Genomic DNA, 23,423 nt, shown 5'->3' on the forward strand with positions numbered 1-23,423 from the left:
ATGTTATTTGGTAATGGTTCACTTTGATATAAAGTAGATTTTTCCATCTAGTAATTAACTACAAATATCCCCCAGAAAATACCTGAGAGAAAATATACTATTAAATAGCAGAGATTTTAGAGTTAGAAAAGGCTTGAGTTTAAATCCAGTGCCTTGATTTATCTTGGGCAAGTTTCTCAAATTTACTAAACTTTCATTTTCTCATCTATAAAATCAGAATAATAAAAATTGACCAGATAGGATTGTTGTTAGGATTGAAATAAAATCTTTAAAGAATGTAGTGTTAGGCCTGGTCCACAGGAAGTCCTTAGTAAATTTTAGCTATTAATGTTATTACTGTTACACCTGTAAGAGCTTTCTGGGCATCTGAGCGATAGGACAGGAGTAATACTTGTTAATAATTAACAGGGATTTGTTTACCAGATTGTTCATTTATCACTTGTTTCCACTCAAAAGTAAGATGTTTCTAGTAAATTTGATGGAGGTAAGGAATGGCTGGGGATGTGAAGGTCCTCTAATGTGTACTAAGGAATCAAGATGCAGCATAAATAGAGTGGTTCTATGGAGACAAACTGGGCCAGCCTTGCACTGTCTCCCAGAAGGAAGGTTTTCTAAGCAGTGTAGCTGATGTTACTTGTTCAGATTTTCTGTTCAGAATGGAGAAAAAAGTGTTGTGGTAGAAAATGAAATAATGCAGCCACTAGTTCCTCAGCACAAAGGCAGGCATTTAGGAGCCGGCAGTCCTTCTGATTCTTTCTTCAGTGACAAAAAAACAATACATAATCCTGACTCAGAGTTTGTTTCTTTTTTAAGCTCTCATCACTGTGCAAACACTTTCAAGAAATCTTTAAGGAAAGAATTGAAGCTAGGGAAAATGTAAGCGAATGGATAGCTAGATGCAGGTTATTTCACTATTACTCTATCGGTATACCTTTCCAGTTTCTTAGGTGTCCTCAGGCAGATAGCTAATGATCGCTAAGAACACTATTTATACCAAATTTAAATTATCATGAAACAGAGCAATTTGTCAGAGGGAAAGGACCTTTGGAATTTGACCTGTATTTTAAATGCCTAAGTATATTAGATGACAAATTATTTTATTCTTCCATTTATTTCTGTCTTTTGTTTTTATCATTAATGATCCATAGTGGGAATAAAAAAAGAAGGAACTGGAATATTTTTCTGACTAGCCCTGGCAAAGGCTTTTCATCAGTTCTTCTCACTATTAGTAAATACTAAGGGAGTTGGAAAGAGAAGAAAATGAGAAAAAGAGATAAGAAGGAGAGGATAAAAAGTTATTCCAAGTATGCTTTTTGTTTTTAGTTTTTATGAATATGGTTTTATCTATACCACTTGCTTGTCACTACATACCCCCCATGCTCTGGAGTTCTGAAATTCATTTTATTAAGCTTATATATCGTGTCCGTAAAACAGTGCTGCTATTTTTGTTTTCCAATTCTTCCAAATGCTGACAGATGTCATTAAGTGTGGACATCACTTACTGTGTTAGGCCCGTCCAGCTGACTAAATTCCTCCTTTATAAATTAACAGTACAGACTTCAATGTTGATTCTTTGCATCTTCTTTTCCTTTTCAATATCACAGTTTTCAACCACTGCCTTTCTGTACTTCTTCAGGTAGAGGCTGCCACTATGGACTGTTTTTCCTTTTTTATTTGCATTACCCTCTATCTTTCAATTCTTGTTTTTCCCCCATTATAACCTTTCTCTCTGGCTTTAAATATATCTCTCAGAGATTACTGACTGAGAAAGCTCCAAAAAACCTCACCTATGGGGGATAATTAGTAGTCTATCAAGATCCTTGTTAGTGTTATGTTTCTACATTGTGAGTTCTTCAAAATCAGGCAAAAGGAGTCTATAATTACTGAGGCTTTTTTCTGTCACTTTTTTTTACATAGTGGAGGACTTTGGAAATAGCCAGAATGGTCCTTTATCATCTGTGGTTCAATGCAGTTTCACTGGCCACATCCATATTCTCTTTTCCTAAATTTTTCTAGGTTCTCAATGTTTTTACTATTAAATCACTGACTACAGGCAAATATTGAAAACATTTGGCTATGTAATGTAGATCACACACACTTTAGAGATCACTGAAGCCAATACCTGTACATTTTACAAAAGGATGCTGAAGTTCAGAAAGGTTATTGCCAGAATCACACAGCTGGTCTGTGACAGAGTACAGAAAAAGACAAGAGACTGGCTTTCCTGGTACAACCCAGGCAAAGCAAGAAGAAGCCCGTTTGAAATTCAAATCATGCAGCCCAAACGTGTCTGTCCACAAAAAGCCTGCAGAGAACCACCTGATAACTGACACATTTATACTGTGGTTCTCTTGGATTTGTCTGCATTTTTTAAAAAGTATGAACTCATAAGAGCATAAAATGTTAGTGAATCCAAAAAAAGAAATTTATATTGTCTATTTTAATAAAAGTAATTTATTTTACTAAGTCCTTATTATATCTGAGTCATTGCTAAATCTTTTATAATTCTTACAAATAACCCTATGATGTAGGCACTATTATTTTCACTATTTTACAAATGAGGAAACCCAGACATGGACAGATTAAATAAAATAACCACAGTCATCCAGCTAGCAAACGGCAAAGCTAAGACTTGAGCTCAACTGATTTGCCAGGAGACTTTTCATTAACTATAGTAAAAACAATCATTTAAAAACAGCATTATCAGATTCAAATTCAAAAATTGTATTTACTGCTTTCCTTTAGAGACCTTTTTTGTTGGGGAGAATATGAATTACTTGGGCACTAGTGTATATTGTGGGAAAAATGACAAAAACTGTGATATATTGACTACAGCTCTTTAAATCTTTTTGTGATCTATTAATTCAGATAAGTGAAGGTAAAGATATCACCCATTTATAAATTCCTACTACATGCCCAGTTTTTTTATTATCATGAAGGGATTTGTTAAACTTTCCTGAATTTTACTAGTGTTTTTAGAAAAAAATACCTATGTGTGAACAAAATACAGATGTGATTTCCCCTCAGTTTTCTTTCATATGTAAAGTGATTAGAAGGAAAACTGAGATGACAGTTTTCTCCACATGCTGACCAATTTCACTTCCCAGTCCCAGGAATTGTTCCAAAAACCTTACAGAGCCATGGGCAGTCTTCAGTTGTTTATTGCTGCTTTTCATCTTTTCTTGCCAAAGAATATATATGGCACCAGGATACAAAAGGCCACTGGAATAATACCCCTTAGCTTACATCCTAATTAAGATGACTCATTAGTGAATTTGACAACAACAGTGTTCATTACCTGCTTGGGTAAATCAAACAGTCCATTCAGTGGCAACACTCCTGTATTATAATTCACCAGTTCTTCATTTTTTTTTTTCAGATAATGAGCTAATTTCTGAGATATGTAATTTCAAAGAAAAACAGGACATGAAAACACGAAAATTTTACTTGGCCATTATATGATGTACTGGGTTAGTTCAGTAGGCATTTTTCAGATATTAATGAAGCTATACAATTATATTTTTAAATATCATTCTGCTCAAAGTATGTTTAGATGTTCAAAAGGGAAAAAAATCCTCTAAGAACTAGATTTTGGCAGGGGAAACTGCAGAAGCTACAAGATTGAGTTAATTAGTAAAATCTAGTATAATATGTTAAAAAAAAAAAAAGGTTTTCCCACAAAGAGTGAGTGTCAACGATCACCAGGTTGGAGGCAGGCTTGCACAGACGGGGAGAAAAGGATCCGCCATGTTTTTCTCTCCATCTTTTCTGTATTTACCTGCAAGAGGAAAGATCAAGGCTGAAGGGCAAGTGTGGATGCCCATTTAGGAGCAGGAAGCCATATACTTCAGGAATTTGCCAAGTATCCTTAATGGGTAAGTTGAAATAACGAACAAAGAAAAACATCTTCTAAACACTGTAGATGGGAGTCCAAAAAGGAGAAGGCTGAAGTGACAAACTTTGGCCCAATCAAACCTGTTTCCCTCAGAAATAGTGACTGACTTTGTAAAGAACAAGAGCTGTAACTGGATCCCTTCCTCCCCTTTAAAAAAAACTCAAATTCCTAGAGCCTTTGTAATTCCACTCCACATAGTACAAGTCTACCTACCCAAACATATGCTCATGCCTTCAAGGCTTCTAAGTAAGAAAAAAATCCTGAGGATAAATTTAAGCAGAGATTTATGAAATTTAATCAGAGGTTGGGGCTGGAAGTCATGGGAACCTGTGTCTTGATTAATATTATATTTATTGTTTATGTCTATATAGACGTTTTAGCAAAAGGGAGGGAAGTACAAGAAAATGTTTATAGAAAGTCAACATGGGCAACGTGTGAAATGGAGTTGTTATTATTCTCTCTCATAAATATGGACTCTGAGGCTTATGATGATTAACTGACTGACCTAAGACCACAGGTTATTCAGCAGGTGAAGTGCGTTTCTAATCTATGTTTGCCTAATGCCAAAAGCCATACATTTTCCATTGTGCCATGTGGATCTTTTAATGACTATATGCATATATTAGCATAACTATATTATTATAGATAAGTATGGTATTAATAAGATGATCATCCTCTTATGTTCCCTAACCATAACTAGGGATAGTTTGATTATTATAATTAGACCACTTTATAACTACTAGCGCCCCCCCTGGTTATAGTTATTTAAGTAGGAGAAATAGTATCTAGGAAAACTGCTGACTGCTTATTGCAAATTTAGTCCTATGATAAATGGTAACAAAGGTCACAAAACGCATTTGTCTCTTACATTTGTCTTTCAAACGTAAGAGATTTCCAAGTCTTTTGATGAGAACTGAAATTGCTAATTTTAAATATATTCTTTTTTTCTCCCTTTTAAATGACTTTTGGTAGTTTTGCAGAGAGAGGGGGCTGTGAACAGTCACACAGGAAGCCTCTCCAAACTGTTGCACATTGGAGCGCCATTTCTTGAATTAGTAACAGAGGCTTCCAACCTCTGCAGGAACATATCAAACAGTGGTCCTCTAACTTGTTTAAACCACAAACATCAGAAGTACCTGGTGTGTTCCAAACAGGAACAGTCCCTTGCCCCACAGAAATTCTCAGGGATGTGCAGGGGGGCTCAAGTACTAGCTGTTGAGAGCCACTAAGACTGTAGTGAGACGATGCTCAGAAGTGTAGTCCTCAGTGTGACAGAGCCCAGACTATTCAGTGACACACCAGGGATCACTACCTTTTAGTGGGTCACAAGTTATTTGCTACTAATAATATTGAAAATTCATAAGTTTGTACATTATTTTTTTGTGTAAAAATGAAGTGGATTCAAGGTTATCCTTTTAATTATGTTAGCTCTTGTTCACTGTTCACTTTCATCCCAATGCACTTTCAGATAAGGGAGTTGGTATTCCAGCAGTGCCCTGGGAAATGCATGTGGGCCACAACCAAGTCCCTCACCTCATCCCATGTCAACAGAGTGACCATGACAAGCATTGGGCAATTAGAAATTAAAATGGTGTTTTAATCTTTTGGAGAAAAAAAAAACCTTTGCATTTATTCCAGAATCTGCATTCACTCATGAGTGTATTGGGCAGTTAAACATTATAATGGAAAGGTGCTGTGGCAGAGAGAAGATTGGGAGCTCCCCGCTGTGTTGATCTAACGAGATGTCCTAAGCCAAATTTAGATAACGGATGGGAGAGGGGGTTCTGTCACACAAGGACCGGATCCTGTAGTCACCTCTGAAGAGGAAATAGGGAAGGTGCAAACTATGAAATAGCTGGATTTGTAGGATACCAATGGAGATTACATAGTTGGTTGTATTATCCTTTTACATTTCTCCCTTTCCCTTTGAGCATGTCTCTGTTAATCCCAGTGATGATGGTAGTTTGAGGACCTATGTGATAGGAATTTAAAAGGACTAAAATCTCCTCTCTACAGCTTGTTAAACTGACCACAGGTTTAGAGGGTAAAAGTCTTCTCTGAGTTTCCTTCATTTTCATTTGCTTAGGTGTAAGAAATTCTGTGACCCAATCAAATTCCCAGGGCCTGGGCTGGTGAGGTTGGCTGGTGGGAAGGAGATAGATGGTGGTGGCAAGAAGCCAGTCTGCAAAAGGCACCATGAGGAAATAATTGCACATTCCTGAGACTTGAAATGGCAGACTTTACAAAAATCACACCAAAAAAATTGTTTTGCTTAAAAGAGATTTTATACCATTGAGTCTTCTGTTGGTTATTTTTTCAATAATGAAGCTAAGGCATTTTCTCTTCTTTTTTAAATAAAATGAACCAAAAAGAGAAGATATTATCAAATTCTAATTTCAAATAACTTAAAATTTTACTCTCTGAATTAACTTTGAATTATCAGTGCTTCAGAGTTTTTGGGTGGACAATTTAACAAACAAACCATATAACAATGTGAAACAGATGTACAATAAAATTATCTGATCTGATTTTTATATTTGGGCAGTTAAACACTAAAGAGAAGTGAGAAAAAGTAAGTTATGTAGTGAATTTGAAACACTGATAACTGGCCAAGTTCTGGCTTGATCATGTGAACTCTGAGGAATATTTTCATTTTCTTTTTCTTCTTCTGTTTTAAACTTCCTTTGCCTATGAATGGATTACCAGTCCTTGCACGACTACCACACAGCAGTTTTGTCAGGATGACATGATAAAATTTATATGAAAGTCCTGTAGACACATACATTCTAATCTAAAACACTTAAACATTTTGAATGTACTATTTTTAAGGCCAAAGAACACATTATAAAATCAAGCGTAAAACCATCTACTATGATTTATTGTTTTTGCTGTTGTAATTATAATTGTATGACATTGACTACATGAAAAGATTTTTTAATTATTATAGCTTTCCCTTTTTATTAGACCACTCATAAATATATTGTGGGCAAAAATAAAATTGCAAAATCTGCATCAGTAACTTTTCTATAGAATAAACATTTCTTACCAAGAAAGAAAAAGGCCTACATTTTAATTTTTCCACATTGATTATTTTATCTCATTGAATATATCTGAATTAGTGTTTGATTATATTATGTTACAGCAATGAACTGGATGTTATATGTGAAGCCAGACTGCCTATATTCAAATCTTGTCCTTTTACTTAGTAACTAAATGATCTTGGGCAAGTAACTTAGCCTCCCTGGTGCTCAATTTCCTTATATGTAAAATGGGGATAATGATAGTACCCATCTCTTAAAATAGTGCTGTTAAAATTAGCCTTTAGGGACTTCCCTTGTGGCGCAGTGGATAAGAATCTACCCACAAATGCAGGGGACACTGGTTGGATCCCTGGTCTGGGAGGATCCCACATGCTGCAGAGCAACTAAGTCTGTGCACCACAACTACTGAGCCTGCACTCTAGAGCCCACGAGCCACAACTACTGAGCCTGCATGCCACAGCTACTGAAGCCCGTGTGCCTAGAGGCCATGCTCTGCAACAAGAGAAGCCAATGCAGTGGGAAGCCTGAGCACCACGTGAAGAGTAGCCCCCGCTCACCGCAACTAGAGAAAGCCCATGCACAGCAACAAAGACCCAACGCAGCCAAAAAATAAATTTAAGAAAATAAGGCTTTAATAAATATTATGTATCCTAACATAATATAATAAATATATGCTACGTAATTTGTATTTTGTTATAAAATATACTATATAATTATGTCATATATTATACATTAACTTATATAATTACATACCTTTATTTTTTTATTTTATATTCATAATATATGTCTTTTCACAGGATAAAGATCAGAGTTGGAAACATAATATTTTGCCAGCATAATTTAAAATTATTTTTGAAAATATGAACTAATTGCCATTTATTCATGTCCGTAAAGACTTTTGAATATCACTGGTTATCTGTACTGCTTGTAATTTGATGTAATTGTCAGCTTAATTTGACACTACTGTCTGGTAAGTAGACACTGATGTATAAAGCCCATGATGGGCCAGTGAAGTGGAGTGTCTAAAAGCCTGCTATTAAGTTCTGTAAATCTTTCCTGCTTTCTCTCCTGGAATCAGAGTGAGGAGAAGCAAGTTTGCTGATTATTTTTTAAGGGAATCATGGATACAGACTGACTGTGTAGCAAAGAATAAATTCCAGTTTGCCAAAAGCTGACCAGTTTGATTATAAGACAGAGAGTCAGGAGCAATTAATTGAAGAAGATAAGAAATCCTACAAGGAAACTTCTCTCACTGTACTCCAGTGAGGAAAAAGAAAAGTAATCTAAATTTATATCAGTGCATCCTTCACAGTGTCATCTACCAGTTTATAATCCTCACACAGTTATGTTTCAATTTTTGAATTTGTAAAACGAAGGGTTAAACTAAATCACTTTCAAGATCCATCTTAAAGCTTAAGTATCATGACTCATTCTGAATGAACTACATACTTTGTTGATATATTTGAACACTTCCTTGAATTTATGTCAATTTACATTGAACTGACTTTGAAAAATACAATTTCAAATTATTGATGTACTTCATAACTTTAGTAGTAATTGGGAAAGCTGCTACTTTTACTAGAGCTTTTATCAAATAAAACTACTTGTAAGTTCTAGCTTTGAAACAATCAAGCTACCTTCTAAATTCTGTATTTATTATAAACAGATACGCCTTTCAGCTCATTATTTCAGCTTTAGCTTACAACAGTTATGGAGAACTGGCCCTTAGCAGCTTTTGAATTTGTTGATTCTCAACGGAAATGAGAAAGCTTAATTTCTGGGCAGGCTTCGTTATTAATAGATGTATGGCTGTGGTTTAGTGCCAAGTGGGGTCAGGATGCCTCCGAATGGCGCCCTGTCAGTCGTTGTTCCAGCCAATGTGGGCAGCGAGGGCCATTTTCCTGTCTCAGTCCTGCAAGGACTGACGAGATGGAATCTTGAGTCTGTCTCTGTGGCAAACTTTCTTGGCCAAAGCAAGTGGAAAGCAGAGGCAATTATCCAAGTATCTGAGGTAAATGTGTGTTTTTCTGACCCAAATACTTGAAAAACTACCTCAACTATTCTCTTTGATTTGACTCTGATGATCTGGACACATCTTTCTGCCTGTATAAGTGAATCTCTTTTCTGGATGTCTTCACATATGCATGTGTGTGTGAGGCGGGTGGAGGTAGTAAGCTGTGTGTGTACTCGTGCATCTGTCTGGTTTTATGTGCACACCACGTGCAACTATTTCATCTGTTCTTCCTAATTTTATAGTGATTAAATTAATTAATTTAAAAGTCCTTTTGAATTAATTTAGGCATGCCATGCTTAAATAATAATTTCGAACATAAATCCACATTTGGTTATTTAATAATAACTTGAATATAGGAATTCTTGAGCACTGGTAAATATTAATGCCAGATACCACAGAAATCTAAATCCTGATTTAGCACCAAGAGTTCCACTAACTTTTAACATGATGGCAGACTCACCGTCCTTTTGCTTTCACAAATAGCCAGGGTCCCTGAGTTAGCCATACAAATAGAATGCTAAATAATCCAACAGGTGGTAATTTAACCCTTTTAAATAAATGTCTTTGGCTTTATTTTTCCCACAATGTTTTAAAAACTCAACTACTATTTATTAGCATGTGCTGGACAATGGATGGGAAAGCGAGAAGAGCAGAACTGCAGTCAGTAACTTTCACTATTTAGTAGCAGCAATTCTAGAACAGACTTGGTAATCGTTTGGGTACTATACCAAATTAACTATTGAAAGTTTAGAGTATTAAAGTATTAAAATTTTAAAGCACTAACTACAGAAGTTTTAGAAATTAACTATAGATTTTATTTATTCCTACTGTCTGGAAGAAGCCTAGGTTCCAAAATGATTGTCACAAAATAGATAGGTAATACAAGACAAGTCTCTTGCTCTTGAAGTCTAAATTTTGTAGTATAAAGGGATGGAAATTTTCTAGATGACCTCCAGGATTAATTCTAGATTTAAAATTGTATATTCCAATTTTAACATAAATGCAGATATTTCATGTAGCTATTCTGAAGAAGTTGGAAGGAAAAAAGATGTAACTGGTGCATGATTTTCCAATAATAGGACCATTAGAACCCTTTTATCTGAGACAAAGAAAATGTTTACTTCATATTTTTTAAGAAAGAGTACTAATTAATCTGGAACAACATCTTCAAGTAAGTGGTTCAAAATTGTTTGCCTGGATAGCGAAGAGAGGTCTGTTCTGGATATGAACTCTGCTAACATAGATCATCTGGGAGTAACAAATACTCAAGAGCATGTTCTGTAGAAAAGACCATTGGCCAACCATTATGATTGTTTAAAATACAGCAGTATTATTCAGACTAAAAATATATTGACAGCTTCCAGCAGGTTATTTATTTGGCTATATTACCTTAACTTAGCCAACACAGAATTTAAAAGTGGGTTAGTCATCAACCAAAATGACCTCCTTAAGAAAGAATCTGGTAACCATGTCATTAGGCCAAGTAATAAAACTTCAGGGGATTACATCAAATAAAGATGACATCTAACATATCCATTTCCATTCTGCAACTGTATTTTGGCATTAGAAATACACTCACACACACATTTTGGCATTCATACATACACACATGCACACACACAATATTCTAATCTAAATAAAAAATCTACATAAAACTATGAATATAAGCTTCTAATATAAAAATATAAACAATACAAACTTAATTTGGGGGTGCAATGATTTACACAGTTTTGTATTATCCACTGGACCTTTAGTTACACTTTTTCCTGAATGTTTCCAAATTTCACATAGCACAGGTTAGTGTTGAGAATCAGACTAAAAGTTTCAGAGAGTGAAAGTCTTTTTTCTTTTGTTTGTTTTTAAATCTCAGCCTTGTATTAAGAAATTTTGTTTAATATGATATATAAGATGCAAAAGAGGGGGCAGAGGTGAAAAGTATAATCATGACTGCATTTTCTGTTTTGGCAATTTTAGTGACAAACATTATGTTCAGCCAGGTGTCAGGAAGGTCCTCCTAACAGTCGGTAGCATTGCCAAGGATATTTATAATACAGCAGAAATGCCATGGAAAGTAGTAAAACACAGATGTCAAAGCCTCATTTCTTGTTTTGTGGCCTAATTTTATGGTCCATTTTTGAATGTTGTCCAAAAGTGTACTCATAAAAGAGAATTTAGATTTGGCAAGCTACATAAATGTTCCCACAAGTGCTGTCAGATAAATCCTGAAACACCTTTCCTTCTAAATGACACTTTTGTTTTAACTGAAAAGCACTAAGTCCTCCAGAAACATCTTTTGCTAAAAACATTCATACAGGGCTGTTGATGTGCACCAAAACTTACTTGATGAAACAACCCAAAATACACTTTTGTGGAACCTATTAAGTACAACCTTTATTACAATAACAACAACAAAAAGGAAATTTGTATCAATCCTCTTGATTTGGATTTTATTTTATCTATCACTGTGGCTTTAAATGTGCATTTCCCTAATGGTTAATGACATTGAACATCTTTTATGTGTTTATCTACCATTTGTATATCATCTTCAATGAAATGTCTGTTCACGTATTTTGTCTTTTTTCATATTAGGTTATTTTAATTTTGAGTTTTGAGAGTTCTTTATATATTTTACGTATAAACCTTTCTTGGATACTTGGTTTGCAAATATTTTCTCCCAGTCTGTTGCTTGTCTTTTCATCAGCTTCACAGGGACTTTCACAAAGCAAAAGTTTTTAATTTTGATGAAGTTCAGTTTATCACTTTTTCATTTTATGCATTATGCTTTTGGTGTCAAGTCTAAGAACTCTTCATCTAGCCTTAAGAGCTGAAGATTTTCACCTATACGTTTTTTTTTTCTAAAAGTTTCATAGTTTAAAATTTACAAATAAGTCCATGATCCATTTCAAGTTAATTATGTATAAGGTCTGAGGTTTAGATCAAGGTCCTTTTTCTTTTTTTTATTTTGGACTATGAATCCTCATTTGTTCTAGCACCATTTATTGCAAAGGTTAATCTTCCTCCACTGAATTAACTTGCATTTTTGTTAAAAATCTGTTGAGCATATGTGTATGGGTCAATTTCTGTATCCAGTGTTGATGCACCATGGTTCACCAGGCCAATCTTTAATCTAGCTTTGCTAAACCCATCCCAGAGCTATTAATTTAGAAACTTCCAAGAGGGGCTTAGAATTGTGTATTTAAAATTAATTGTAGTAGTAAATCTGATGTACAGCCAAGTCTGGCACCTGCGCCCAGAGGTTACACAAAGATTTTTCATGAATCTTTGCTGAAAAGGTTGGTGGAGAGGAAGTAGGGGATAGCAGGTCACCCTGTTTAATTAAATTAAATATATTGAGAAATATTTAACATTTAGATAAAGCTGTATAAAATAAGAAATGACCACCTACAAACTCACCATTCAGCTTAAGAAATAAAACATTACTTATTCAGATGTAGCCTTTTGTGGGTCCCCTCCCTCCTTAACCACACTCACCTCCTCTCCTATCTCCAACCCAGAGGTAAACACTCTCCTATATTTCGTGATTATCATTTTCATTCATTCTCTATATTTGACCATATAAAATATGCACACATATTCTATACATACATACATACATACATATATATGTCAGATTTGTTGTTTTAATAGAAACTTGAAGTAAAAGCAACTATCAACTTGATCAGTGTGCAACTTATTCTTGCCAGTTCTCAAACCCAGACCACAGCATATTCTGAAGTCTAGTTTAGCTCTGTTTGCTTAGATTTGGATATGTTTACTGTTTTCTTTGTTCATCATGCTATTTGATGTCTCAGAACTTTACTCTGGCATTATTTTCCTTCTTCCTGAAATTTACCCATTAAATATTCCTTTAGACATAAGAGTCTCTTGGGAAATAAACTCTGTTTCTGTTGGTCGAAATATAACTATTTTTCCTCATTATGAAATGATAACTTGTCTGTATATATACTTCTTGGTGCAGAGTTATTTTTCTTTCAGCACATTCCATGGTAGTATTAGTTATCTACTGATGCATAACAAATTACCCCAGGCCTGAGTGGCTTAAAACAATAGTAAACAGTTATCTCTCTTTTTTTTTTTTTAAACATCTTTATTGGAGTATAATTGCTTTACAATTGTATGTTAGTTTCTGCTTTATAACAAAGTTAATCAGCTATACATATAAACAGTTATCTCTTACAGTTTCTGTGGATTAAGAATTCTTGAGTGGCTTAGCTGAATAGTTCTTGATCAGGGTCTGCCATGAAAGTTATAATCAAACTGTTGGCCAAGGCTACAGTCATCTGAAAGCTTGACTGGAATATCTGCTCTCTAGATGACTCATTCAAATGACTGGGAAGTTGGTGTTGGTTATTAATAGGAGGTCTCATTTCCTCTTCATGTGGGCTTCTCTACAAGATTGCTCAAATATCCTCATGACATGGCAGCTGGCTTCCTCCAGAATGAGAATTCCAAAAACCAAGGCAGAAGCAGCAATGTGATTTATGACAATGTTCAGCACTGTCACTTCTGCTGGCACATACACCAACCCTAAGTGTTAGAGAGATTACACAGGGGCTGGTTTCTCAGAAAGCAAGGATCACTGAGGGTCACCGAAGTCTGGATCCCCCAATTACCTTGTGACTTTTATTATTGCTGCTGAGTAGTTGGCCATCAGAATTGTTATGTCTTTGCAAAAAATATTTTTTACTCTTACTGTTCTTATAATCTTCTATTTGTCTTGAATGTTCTGTAGTTTTATTTATTTTTATTAATTTTCTTGTGTTTCATTGTGACCCTTGAAAATGAGAAGTCATAATTGTCACTAATCCTCCCAAATCAATAGTCATTATCTTTTTGAAAATTATTCTTTCTTACTTTCTCTAATATTTCTTCTGGTAATCCAATGGGACTAGCATTACTTTCTCATTGTGTCATTAATGTCATAATCTTTTTTTTTTCATAATTAGTCTTTGTTTTTCTGTGATGAAATATGATGATTTCCTCATATCTGTCATTCAGGTCCCTAATTTTTTCCTAATTGGTCTCTAATTGTTGTTTAACCCATCCATTGATTTCTTTTATTTTCAATGATTGTTTATTTTTTATAGTTCTTCCTTTTCCCCCCACACTGCCTCATTTTATAGTATCTTATTTCCAACTCATTTTTATCATTTCCTCTCTTATTTATCTAAATATTTAGGCATGATTATTTTTATTCTTATTCTGTTGATGAGAGTATCTGATGTACTCTAGACTCTATATTGTTTTGTTTTTAACCCTTCCTGATTCTCTGTTGTTATGGCTTGTCATTTTTTGCATAATTCCATATTTGATTTATCTAAATTTGTTAGAATCCTAAAGGGGCTATGTTGAATGCTCACTATTTCAGAGAGTGTAATCCTTTACTTTTGTCAGGGCTGTGATGAAGAATGTTTATTGATTTATCTAAAATCTTTGGTGCTTTTAGAGCAGTGAAGTTTTTAGAACAGTGAATGAACATTTTGCCATAAAAAACAGTTTTCACTTCTTTCAATCAGTGCAGTTTGAATTCTATATATTAGGCTTCCAGGGCAACTTTGTTTAAATAAAGGTTACTTTTACAAAAATAATGTCTATACTATAGAAATACTAGGAGAAATATTTCCAAACTGAAAGGATAGAACTAGTATAAAAGGCAGTTTTGGACATCAAAAGCGAAAATTACATGGCCAGTACTACCTCATGACTTGAAATTGTTTGCATAACTGGAGAAATAGGCAATGTATGTCAATTTTATGGTCTCTTTTCCTTGAGCACCTGTGGACTCAATTAGTAGGTAAATAAATGGAAGTACTATAGGTTTTTACAAGTAAACACTTAAGACTACTACAAAAAGACAATGGCTTATATTTGATTATTGGGCCAGTTTTCTATAAATTGTTTTTAGTTGACAACAATTGCTATTGTCTTCCTTGGTTCTCTGTTCTACCAAACATTAAACAGGTAAGTGGGGGAGTGAGTTTTCTCTGGGTAAAAAGCTCCATGAAATCAGATGCAATGTTACAGAAGCACTCATATTTAACTAATTCAATGCCTCCATCCTAAACTCAATTCAGTTCAATTTCAGGAGATCCATGAACCCCTTGTAATCTGTCCATGGACTCCAGGTTATGATTTCCTAGACTAAATGAAAAAACATAATTAAGTGGATAAATGGACCAATAATATTACATTAGGCATACTATGCCATTTTATATATTACTCATCATTATTATAAGAAATAAAGAAAACTTTATTTTTATATTCCATGATTTAAATATACAAATCATATTTGAAGGTCTACTTCATATACATTTTTGACACAAGCTATGCAGAAATGTATTTGACTATTTGAATTGCAAATTTCTCTTGATATAAAATGAATACCTTTTATATTATTAGAAATAATGTTTGGAGAATGATTACAACTTTCAGACTTTTATCAGTATTAAGCAATACTTTTTATCTACCTGTATAGTTTTTTCAACATCCTGCTATAGTGCAGGGACTTAAAATGCTATATCATATCATATTTCTACTAAGTGCACTTGCCAGGTTGCATTGCTTTAAGTTATATTTCCTAAGACTAAAGGGCTTTAGAACAAAAAACAACTTTATATTTTCACATAATACCTGCTATACCTTTTTTATATTGGTTTTACTGTAAAAAATACAGAGTATGATGATTATTAATTACCTAAGTATGAGTGGATAAGATTATTAATATTCTTTGACTACATCTGTAAAACTTCATCTTCCCTGTGAATACTGGGAGCTTACTGCAGTGTAGTTATATGAAGACACTGATGCATTGTAATATAACCCTTATTGTAACACTAATGATAATCTTTTAATATGCAAATAATTTCAATTAAATATAAGCATAGACTATTGCTGGAAGTGGCTTAACAGCTAGTGGTCTGACTAGAAAGAACAGTGAATAGTCCCTCTCCCTGATAACTCTCACAGACAATAGATGTCCCAGATAACAAAATATTCCTAATGGAAATACTGAACCTAAGTGAACTTCCTTTAATTTAGTATTTTGTAGCCTTGGAGTTTTATTAATTTTCAATAAGGGTTGTGTGTAATAAATGCCTAAGTTCATTTGGATAAAGAAATTTCAGCTAGACTTCCATTACTCTACTGAAGAATATATTCAACTGGAATAAGAGGGTTTTCAATATTTTCCAATGTGACTGACGGATTCCATATTACCATTGTTCTAGAGGAAAATGCAGGAGGTGTATGAGATTAAGTGAAATTATATTGATCTGGATCCAGAATGGGTATTAAGACAAACCATGAATATCATCTCATTTACTAATTGTTTATCTGATTGTGCAAAAGCTGACTGAAAAAAAAATGGTCAATAAATATTTCTAGTAGGTAAAATGTGAAAAAAATACAAATTTTAACATGTCACTGAGACAGAGGGGAAAAGAGAACAATGAAACTATGAGATAGAATTCTGCAACTCACTAAATATTAATAAAAATGCATATGTGAATTTCACAACTTAGTAGAGAAGGTAACTCATATGTACAGATTGCTATAAAACACATTAGAGAAAGTAGTAATTGTTATGAGAGTTTAGAAGAGAGGGCTCATATTTGGGACATCAAAAAAATGACTCATGAGTTTGTTACTTCTTGAGCCAAGTCTTGAAGGATGGATAAGATTTGGGCAACAATCAATGAAAACAGCATGTGTAAGGAATGCTGTGAACCAAGGAACAGAGGTAGAAATCTTAGGGTATTTCTGTGGCCCAGTTGGTCAGGAGGAATGGTGAGAAATTAAAGCTAAACAGGCCGAGGTCACCACACCTCATGGAACTTCTTGGGCGCTTAGCTAAAAGGAATGGTCTTCATTCTGTAGGCAGGGAGTAAAGAACCGATGAATGATTTTAAATAAAGTAAGGCATGTTCCGAGCTGGCCTCACAGCTATATAGTAGAGACCAGTAGCAAAGGCATTGTATTTTCAATAAGCATGTATCCAAGCACATTCTCAATCATTTATAAGAACAAAAGCACTAGTCTGAAAATCAGCAACAAATAGAAACATGATACATGTACAAATCATTTTTTATTCTAAGATGATACTGGTAAATGTATAACACTTGAGGTTATAATAAACAGTACCAGTATATTTTTTCCATAAAAAATAAAAAAGGAAACAAAACTCTACTCAACACATGAAAAGTGTTAGCAGGAACTGAGAACTTCTGGTAAGTACCAAGTTTAAAAGCACAAACATTTAGTAGGAGGTATGTGGTGTAAGTTGCTAAAAAATACGTAGTTAGTAAAACAAAATCAGTTCTGTTTACTACTTGGCTGGCATAAGTCAGTCTTAGGCATGGGTGAAGAACTGTTCTCAAGGATCGAGACTCTAAATATATAAGAATTCATACCAGAGTTACCAGAAGATTATACATATTTATGTAAATCAAATAGCTTTGGTTTTGTGATTCCAAAATGTTGAAACTCTTACCTCGCACAACAAGGTCAGCTGAGGCTGAAGAATTGTCCACAATTGTCTGAGCGGTACACGTGTACCTCCCAGCGTGTTTTAGCTGGGCATTTCGGATGAGCAGCTCCCCATTGGAATCCAGCTGTCGGCAAAAACAGCAGTCATTCGAATCAGTACGTTTTTTTCACCAGCTAAATGGTATTTAGGATATGAGAGGTACATTTTCCCCTAACAAAATGAACACCTGTTTTAGATGTGCTAACTGTCTGTGTGTTCTTAGGTTACTTAAACTCTGGGCTTTGGTATCTCAAGTGAAAAATAGAGTGAATTACCTAAGGTCCTTTTTAGCTTTAATGTCTTTAGTATTCTATTATTTATATAATCAGAGGGCATTCTGAGGGAAAACACAGGATGAAACTATTTCATTGATGTTTTTTAAAAAGAAATGTGAAGGTCCAAAAATCTTGATGCTGAATATCAATGAAGATACATAAATGCTGTATGGCTAGGAAGAATTATTAATTTGGTTAGGTAAAACCAATCTAAACAACTAATTTCAAGACGTGCCACGGTTCATTTTACAAAGATACTAAAAGTGTGCAGAAACTGTCAAAATGGACAATTCTACTAACACGTTCTGTTTTGGCCAAGTATAACCTCCTTGTGGGCAAGGATTTTTGTCTTGTTCACTGCTCTATTCCCAGTGCTTAGAATAGTGTTTAACATATGTTTTTTTTAAGGAGGCTTGAGGGAATTTTGCTTGTGAATGATAAGGCACCATCCCAATGCAATTTCTAAAAATAGCTAATATTTATCGAATGCCTCCTCTATACAGATCCTGGGATTCCCTTCTGAAAACAGTCCTATGAGATAGGTCCTATTTTGTCCATTTTACTAAAGATAAAAGTGAGACTTAGAGTAGCCAAGTAATTTAACTATGGTTACTCAGTTTGCTTGGTTGGAGGAGCGTAACATAGTCCATGCTCATTATCTCCAAAATACTCTCTTAAGATAAAAATTTGGAAAACTCGATTTTTAAATAGACACTTGGTTTTCCTGAGAAACAAAAATATTGATTTACTATTGCAATGATAGATATCCAGATAGATTAAAGGATGAAAAACTAATGACTAGGTTAATATTTCACGTAATAGATGAAGGTATTGTTTCTGTTACATGACAGACCTGCAAATTTTAAAATTTTGATTATTTAATGGCTATATGTGGAATAAATACTCTGCTCCACCATTGGTTCTGCTGGTGGCCCCTTCACATATTAAATTCCCTGCCGGCCTTGGAAAGTATTTGGGTTGCAATCCTTGCTTTATTAATAAGATTAATTAAAAATAATAGATAGTTATCTTCTGAGCAGATTGATTCAGTTGGTTGTAATAGAATACTACTATCTCCATATAAAGAACTGGTCAGTGGCCACACACCTTGTTCCTTGGTTTCAGTAATTAAAATCTCTGTAAAAATGAAACTAGAGGTCATACAATTTAATGTTAGTTGGGGTCTTCCTGTCCCTTGCGGTCTAAGATTGGGTAAAAATCCAGTTTCCAAAATTTCTTCAAATTCCTAAGGTAGGGGAATTCTTTCCTTCTGTTCTCTTGACCAAGGAGCTCCAGACCAGCCTTTTCTCTATTTTGCCATGAAACCTACTAGCACGAAGTATTCCCTAGTAAAGTAGGTGTACTAAAGAGTTAAAGGTCATGGAATTGGTTGTATCCCACAAAGTAGGGCAATTATCATCCACTGTATATTTCTATTTTTAAAAGTCCTGTTGGTCATACTTTTACTAAGGATTTCTCAGTGACCTTCACCTCTCTCTGTTCCCTATCATCTTGTTGGCACTCACTCCCACTCCCATATCTTACCTCTCTCTGCTCTTCTCTTCTTTCCCTTGGAAACAAAAAACTATTCTTCTTTCCTCATGTTAAGCTGCTTAATTGTTGGATGGTTGCTTGGATTCTGACAATACTTCTTCCTCAAACCCTTACTTTCTGTTTTTAGCTTTTGCCGTTTCTTTACCTCTTACCCCTCAGCCCATTTTAATCTGGTTCCCAACTCTTCAACTCATTTTACTTGACTTCTAATAGCATTTGACCTTTCTTCCCCAAACACCCAACTTTTCTAGTCATCTGTGATGGCACATTTTTCCAGAAAGTTTGAGAAAATTCTTAACCTCTCATCTTCTTCAACTTCCTTATAATTCCATCATAAATTATTGAATTTATCCCTTCCTTTTCTTCAACACTTCCTCTGTCCTTGTCCAAACTACCAACATCTCTCACTGAACTACTATGTCCCATTTGGTCATGACCCTCACCCCTGTCCCATCTATTCTTTTCTCCACTTAGCACTCAGGGTGATCTTTAAAAAATGCAAATTATGATCAAATCATCCCTTTCTATAAAAACAAACTAAAACCTTTAAAAATGTTTCACTTCTTGGAATAAAAGCCGTAAGTGTTATGATAGTCAACTTGGCTGCATTCTCTAAATTCTGTCCAATATTCCGGCTCAACTAGTGCCACCATTTCACTTACACTCCGCTCTCCAGAAGAACATTCCCTTTTTAAGACCTTAAATGTATCTTGTTATCTCCTATCTCTGGTCCTCCAAGGTGTTTCCTTTCCTGGAATTCGATCTCTTCATACCCCACCCTCTTACCACCTTCATCTAAATAACATTTACCCTCCCCCACCAATATGAGTTCAAATCATTTCCTTAAGCAAGTCTTTCTGTTTTCTGTTGTTACATTTTGCCATAACACATTTTACTTAATGTGATATTATATATCTCATTTACAATAAAATATTTTTGCAATTATATGATTAAAGTTGGTTTCCCTGAAGGACTGTAAGTTTTATGAGAGGAGGAAACATGCCTGATTTCTTCAGCATTGTATCCCTGTGTTACATGTGTACAGCTGTATGTGCTGTATCCCTAAGACCAGCACAGTCCCAGGGATATAATAACACCAAATATACATTGTTTGAATGCACTATTCAGCATGCTTATTAAGACATCTGGCATCTGCTCTTAAGATAATACATGTTTACTTCTTTTCAGGTACAAGCAGAGTTAGGATAGCAAGTTCATATAGCTCATCACAATGGCAGGATTTTGTAAGCACATAATGAGACACTTTGATGTCAGGACACACTCTTGCTACCTCTTTTCCCACTTCCTGTGCCCCATAAACTTACATTTTACCATGTGTTCTCTTTCCTGCAGACCTTTGTACATATCACTTGCATTGCCTGGATTCTCCCATCTCCCACTTCTATCACTTGGCTAACTTCAAGTCGTGGTTTAGATGCCCCTTTCTTCTCTAGAATCCAAAGTCCTGGTTAGGTGGTTGCCCCTTGCATATTTTCATTTTAACTATCCCTTTCTATTCTAATTATTTAGTTGTCCATTTCTTCTACTAGACTGTAATTCTTTGAGGAAGGGACTAGGTCTTATTTATTATTACATACAAATTATGTATTGTGATATCTGACATACAGGAGGAATTCAACAAATAAATATTGCATAAATGAATTAAAATACCTATTATCTAAAATGTTTTTATTAAATTCTTTTATTAATTTCATATGACTTTTCAGGTAAGATAATAATATTATAAGATGAAATAGCTGAATTGAGAACAACTATTGCTATCTATATACCTGAGATCAGCTATCAATTAATAATATATTTCAAATTATTTGTAAACTAATTTCATGAGTAAATATAAACGTTTTAGGAATAACGTGTAAATTTATAGAGAAAAGAATGCAGTTGACATATAAGAAAATGGACACTTCTAAATTTTTCAACCACCCATATTTGTTGTAAAGGATTAGGCCTTTACAAATTCAAAATTTGTAATACAAATCACAAATTTACAGAGAGATCTGCCCTTTCCCTCAGCTTCTGGAAGGTAACCTGTAGTATTCTTTCTTTGCCTGGGTGTCTTGGGTCATACTGAATAGTTCTAATCATGTGATTTAGGGTGGCAGTTAGCCACACCTGTATAGTTTTAGAGTAGGGACTGACCATGCCAGAAAGACTAACATTGTGACTTAGGGTAGGGGCTTTGGGTCATGTGTTATCAGTCAACCTAGATATTGAGATTAACCATTTGGGCAATCAATCAATCAATCAAGGCCTACATGATTAAGCTCTGGTTAAATCTCTAGATATCAAAGCTCAAGAAAGTGTCCCTGGTTGGCAATACTCTGTGCCTACTGCCACAGACCAAAGCTGATAGAGTAATGCATCCTGACTCCATGGGGAGAGAACAATGGAAGCTCTATGTTTGGTACGTCTCTTGGACTCTGTCCCATGCATTTCTTCCCTTCGCTGATTTTAATCTGCATGCTATTTGGGTAATAAATTGTAACCATGAGTTTAATAGCTTTCAGGGAATTCTGTGAGTTCCCTCTAGCACAAGGAAACTGAGGGTGGTTTTGGCAACTCCTGGAACTTGCAGTTGGTTTCAGAACTGAAGATGGTCTTGAGGACTCTGCCTGACTTTGTAGTTGGCCAATACCACATATCATACTAAATAGAATTCACCTAAGGGGGTGGTAAAGAAATATTATTTTATTACCTATAGCTCTCTTTTTTAAAATATTTAAAGTGAGAAGAGAGTAAAGTTGTGTATATGGGGAAGGTAATAATAAAAGAGTTTTTCTTGAGCCATTGTACGTGCTAACTGACAAATATTTCTGAGAAAATTTCTAGTGAGAAAAAATAAAATAATATAAAATAATTATAGTAAAATAAAATAATTTAAGCACTATATATTAATAAATCAGACTGCTTTAATGTGCTTTAACATCCTTAAAGTTCAATATATCATAGTACTGAACTTTGACATTAAATATTCATTAATGGAAAGATATTAAAAAATATTTTTAAACTATTATGACACAAGATAATAGCTATATTTGAGAAAGAATAATGTTTGCATAAAATGAAAAGCACTTAGCTCTATTGCATGCTTTTATTATGTGAACTCACTATGTAGGTTGTTTCATGTATCTAAATGAAAGATAATCCTGTTGCTAAACTTCCACTATTTCAATGAACCGTGGGATTAGATTGGAATTTAAAAAATAAAATACTTCAGAAATTAAAATTTAAAAAAAATTCAACCTTAAAAGAAAAAAAATTCAACCTTATAATAAAAAAATGAAAGCAGAAAAATAATATAAAAATAAACATTTGCAACACCATAATTACCCTTTGTAAAATATTTGAATGCTGTACACCTAATAATCTTCTTTAATGAGATTGCTATAATTTCCCCCCAAATCTCAGTTTGAAACACAGTGCCGTTTTCATATTCATTTATTTAATCCTGAGAGGAATAATGTGGTCATGCTTTTCATACTTTTCACATGTAATGAAAAACACAAACTATTTTGTCTTAAAATATCATATTAAAGTTATACTTATTGAATCTTCAGAATAAACTCCTTAAAAACTTTTAATTAAACTATTCTAAAAGTTTAATGCTAAACTCATTTTAAAAGTTAGCCTTGTTTTAAACATTAGGACTTAGGTAGGTAATGATAGGCCGATTTGCATAAAGCAGTAATAAGCGACTTTAGCATTTATTCTCATTCAATCTATATTTGGTGAAGGTGTGGCACTGAAACACCTCAAAAGGAAAGTAAAGAAAAAATATGCTATATCATTTCCAATAGAGTTGTGTATATATAAAAGCTTTGCTGAAGTTTTTATAAATGGCACTAGCACTTTCCATACCTCAGGAGAAGTTGAGGTTCTCAGTGGTCGACAGAACGCTTACAAAGCAAGTAAAGATCATGGCTCTCAGCACATTCTAGCCACAAATTAGATACGAATGCTCTCTATATTTTCATTAAAAACCACAGCTTGGCTGAATTACAAAATGCTTCCCTTCATATGAGGAGAGTTGAATCACATACTGGAAATTGTGATAGCACAGCTCAGGGATGTTCCAAAG

At 34.4% G+C, this 23,423-nt stretch overlaps 1 protein-coding gene and 1 long non-coding RNA gene across 9 annotated transcripts in view; one reads left to right on the plus strand and one right to left on the minus strand.

Annotated features, from left to right (window-relative positions):
• LOC309641933 overlaps positions 1 to 23,423 on the plus strand; it is an 870,732-nt gene that overhangs the window by 231,859 nt on the left and 615,450 nt on the right. The gene's annotated exons all lie outside the window — the stretch shown is intronic.
• CNTN1 (contactin 1) overlaps positions 1 to 23,423 on the minus strand; it is a 376,331-nt gene that overhangs the window by 79,376 nt on the left and 273,532 nt on the right. For 7 of the 8 annotated variants that reach the window (XM_082422551.1, XM_082422545.1, XM_082422546.1 and 4 more), the window contains one exon: positions 17,460 to 17,580. In XM_082422551.1, coding sequence (XP_082278677.1) covers positions 17,460 to 17,580 — 121 coding nt within the window. Of the gene's footprint in view, positions 1 to 3,145; positions 3,779 to 17,459; positions 17,581 to 23,423 lie in introns of those variants that run through there. The other variant, XM_082422552.1, reaches the window with a different exon arrangement.

This window comes from Balaenoptera physalus (genome assembly GCF_965194825.1).
Source record: "Balaenoptera physalus genome assembly, chromosome: 13".
In the NCBI taxonomy this organism is placed as follows: Eukaryota; Metazoa; Chordata; class Mammalia; order Artiodactyla; family Balaenopteridae; genus Balaenoptera; species Balaenoptera physalus.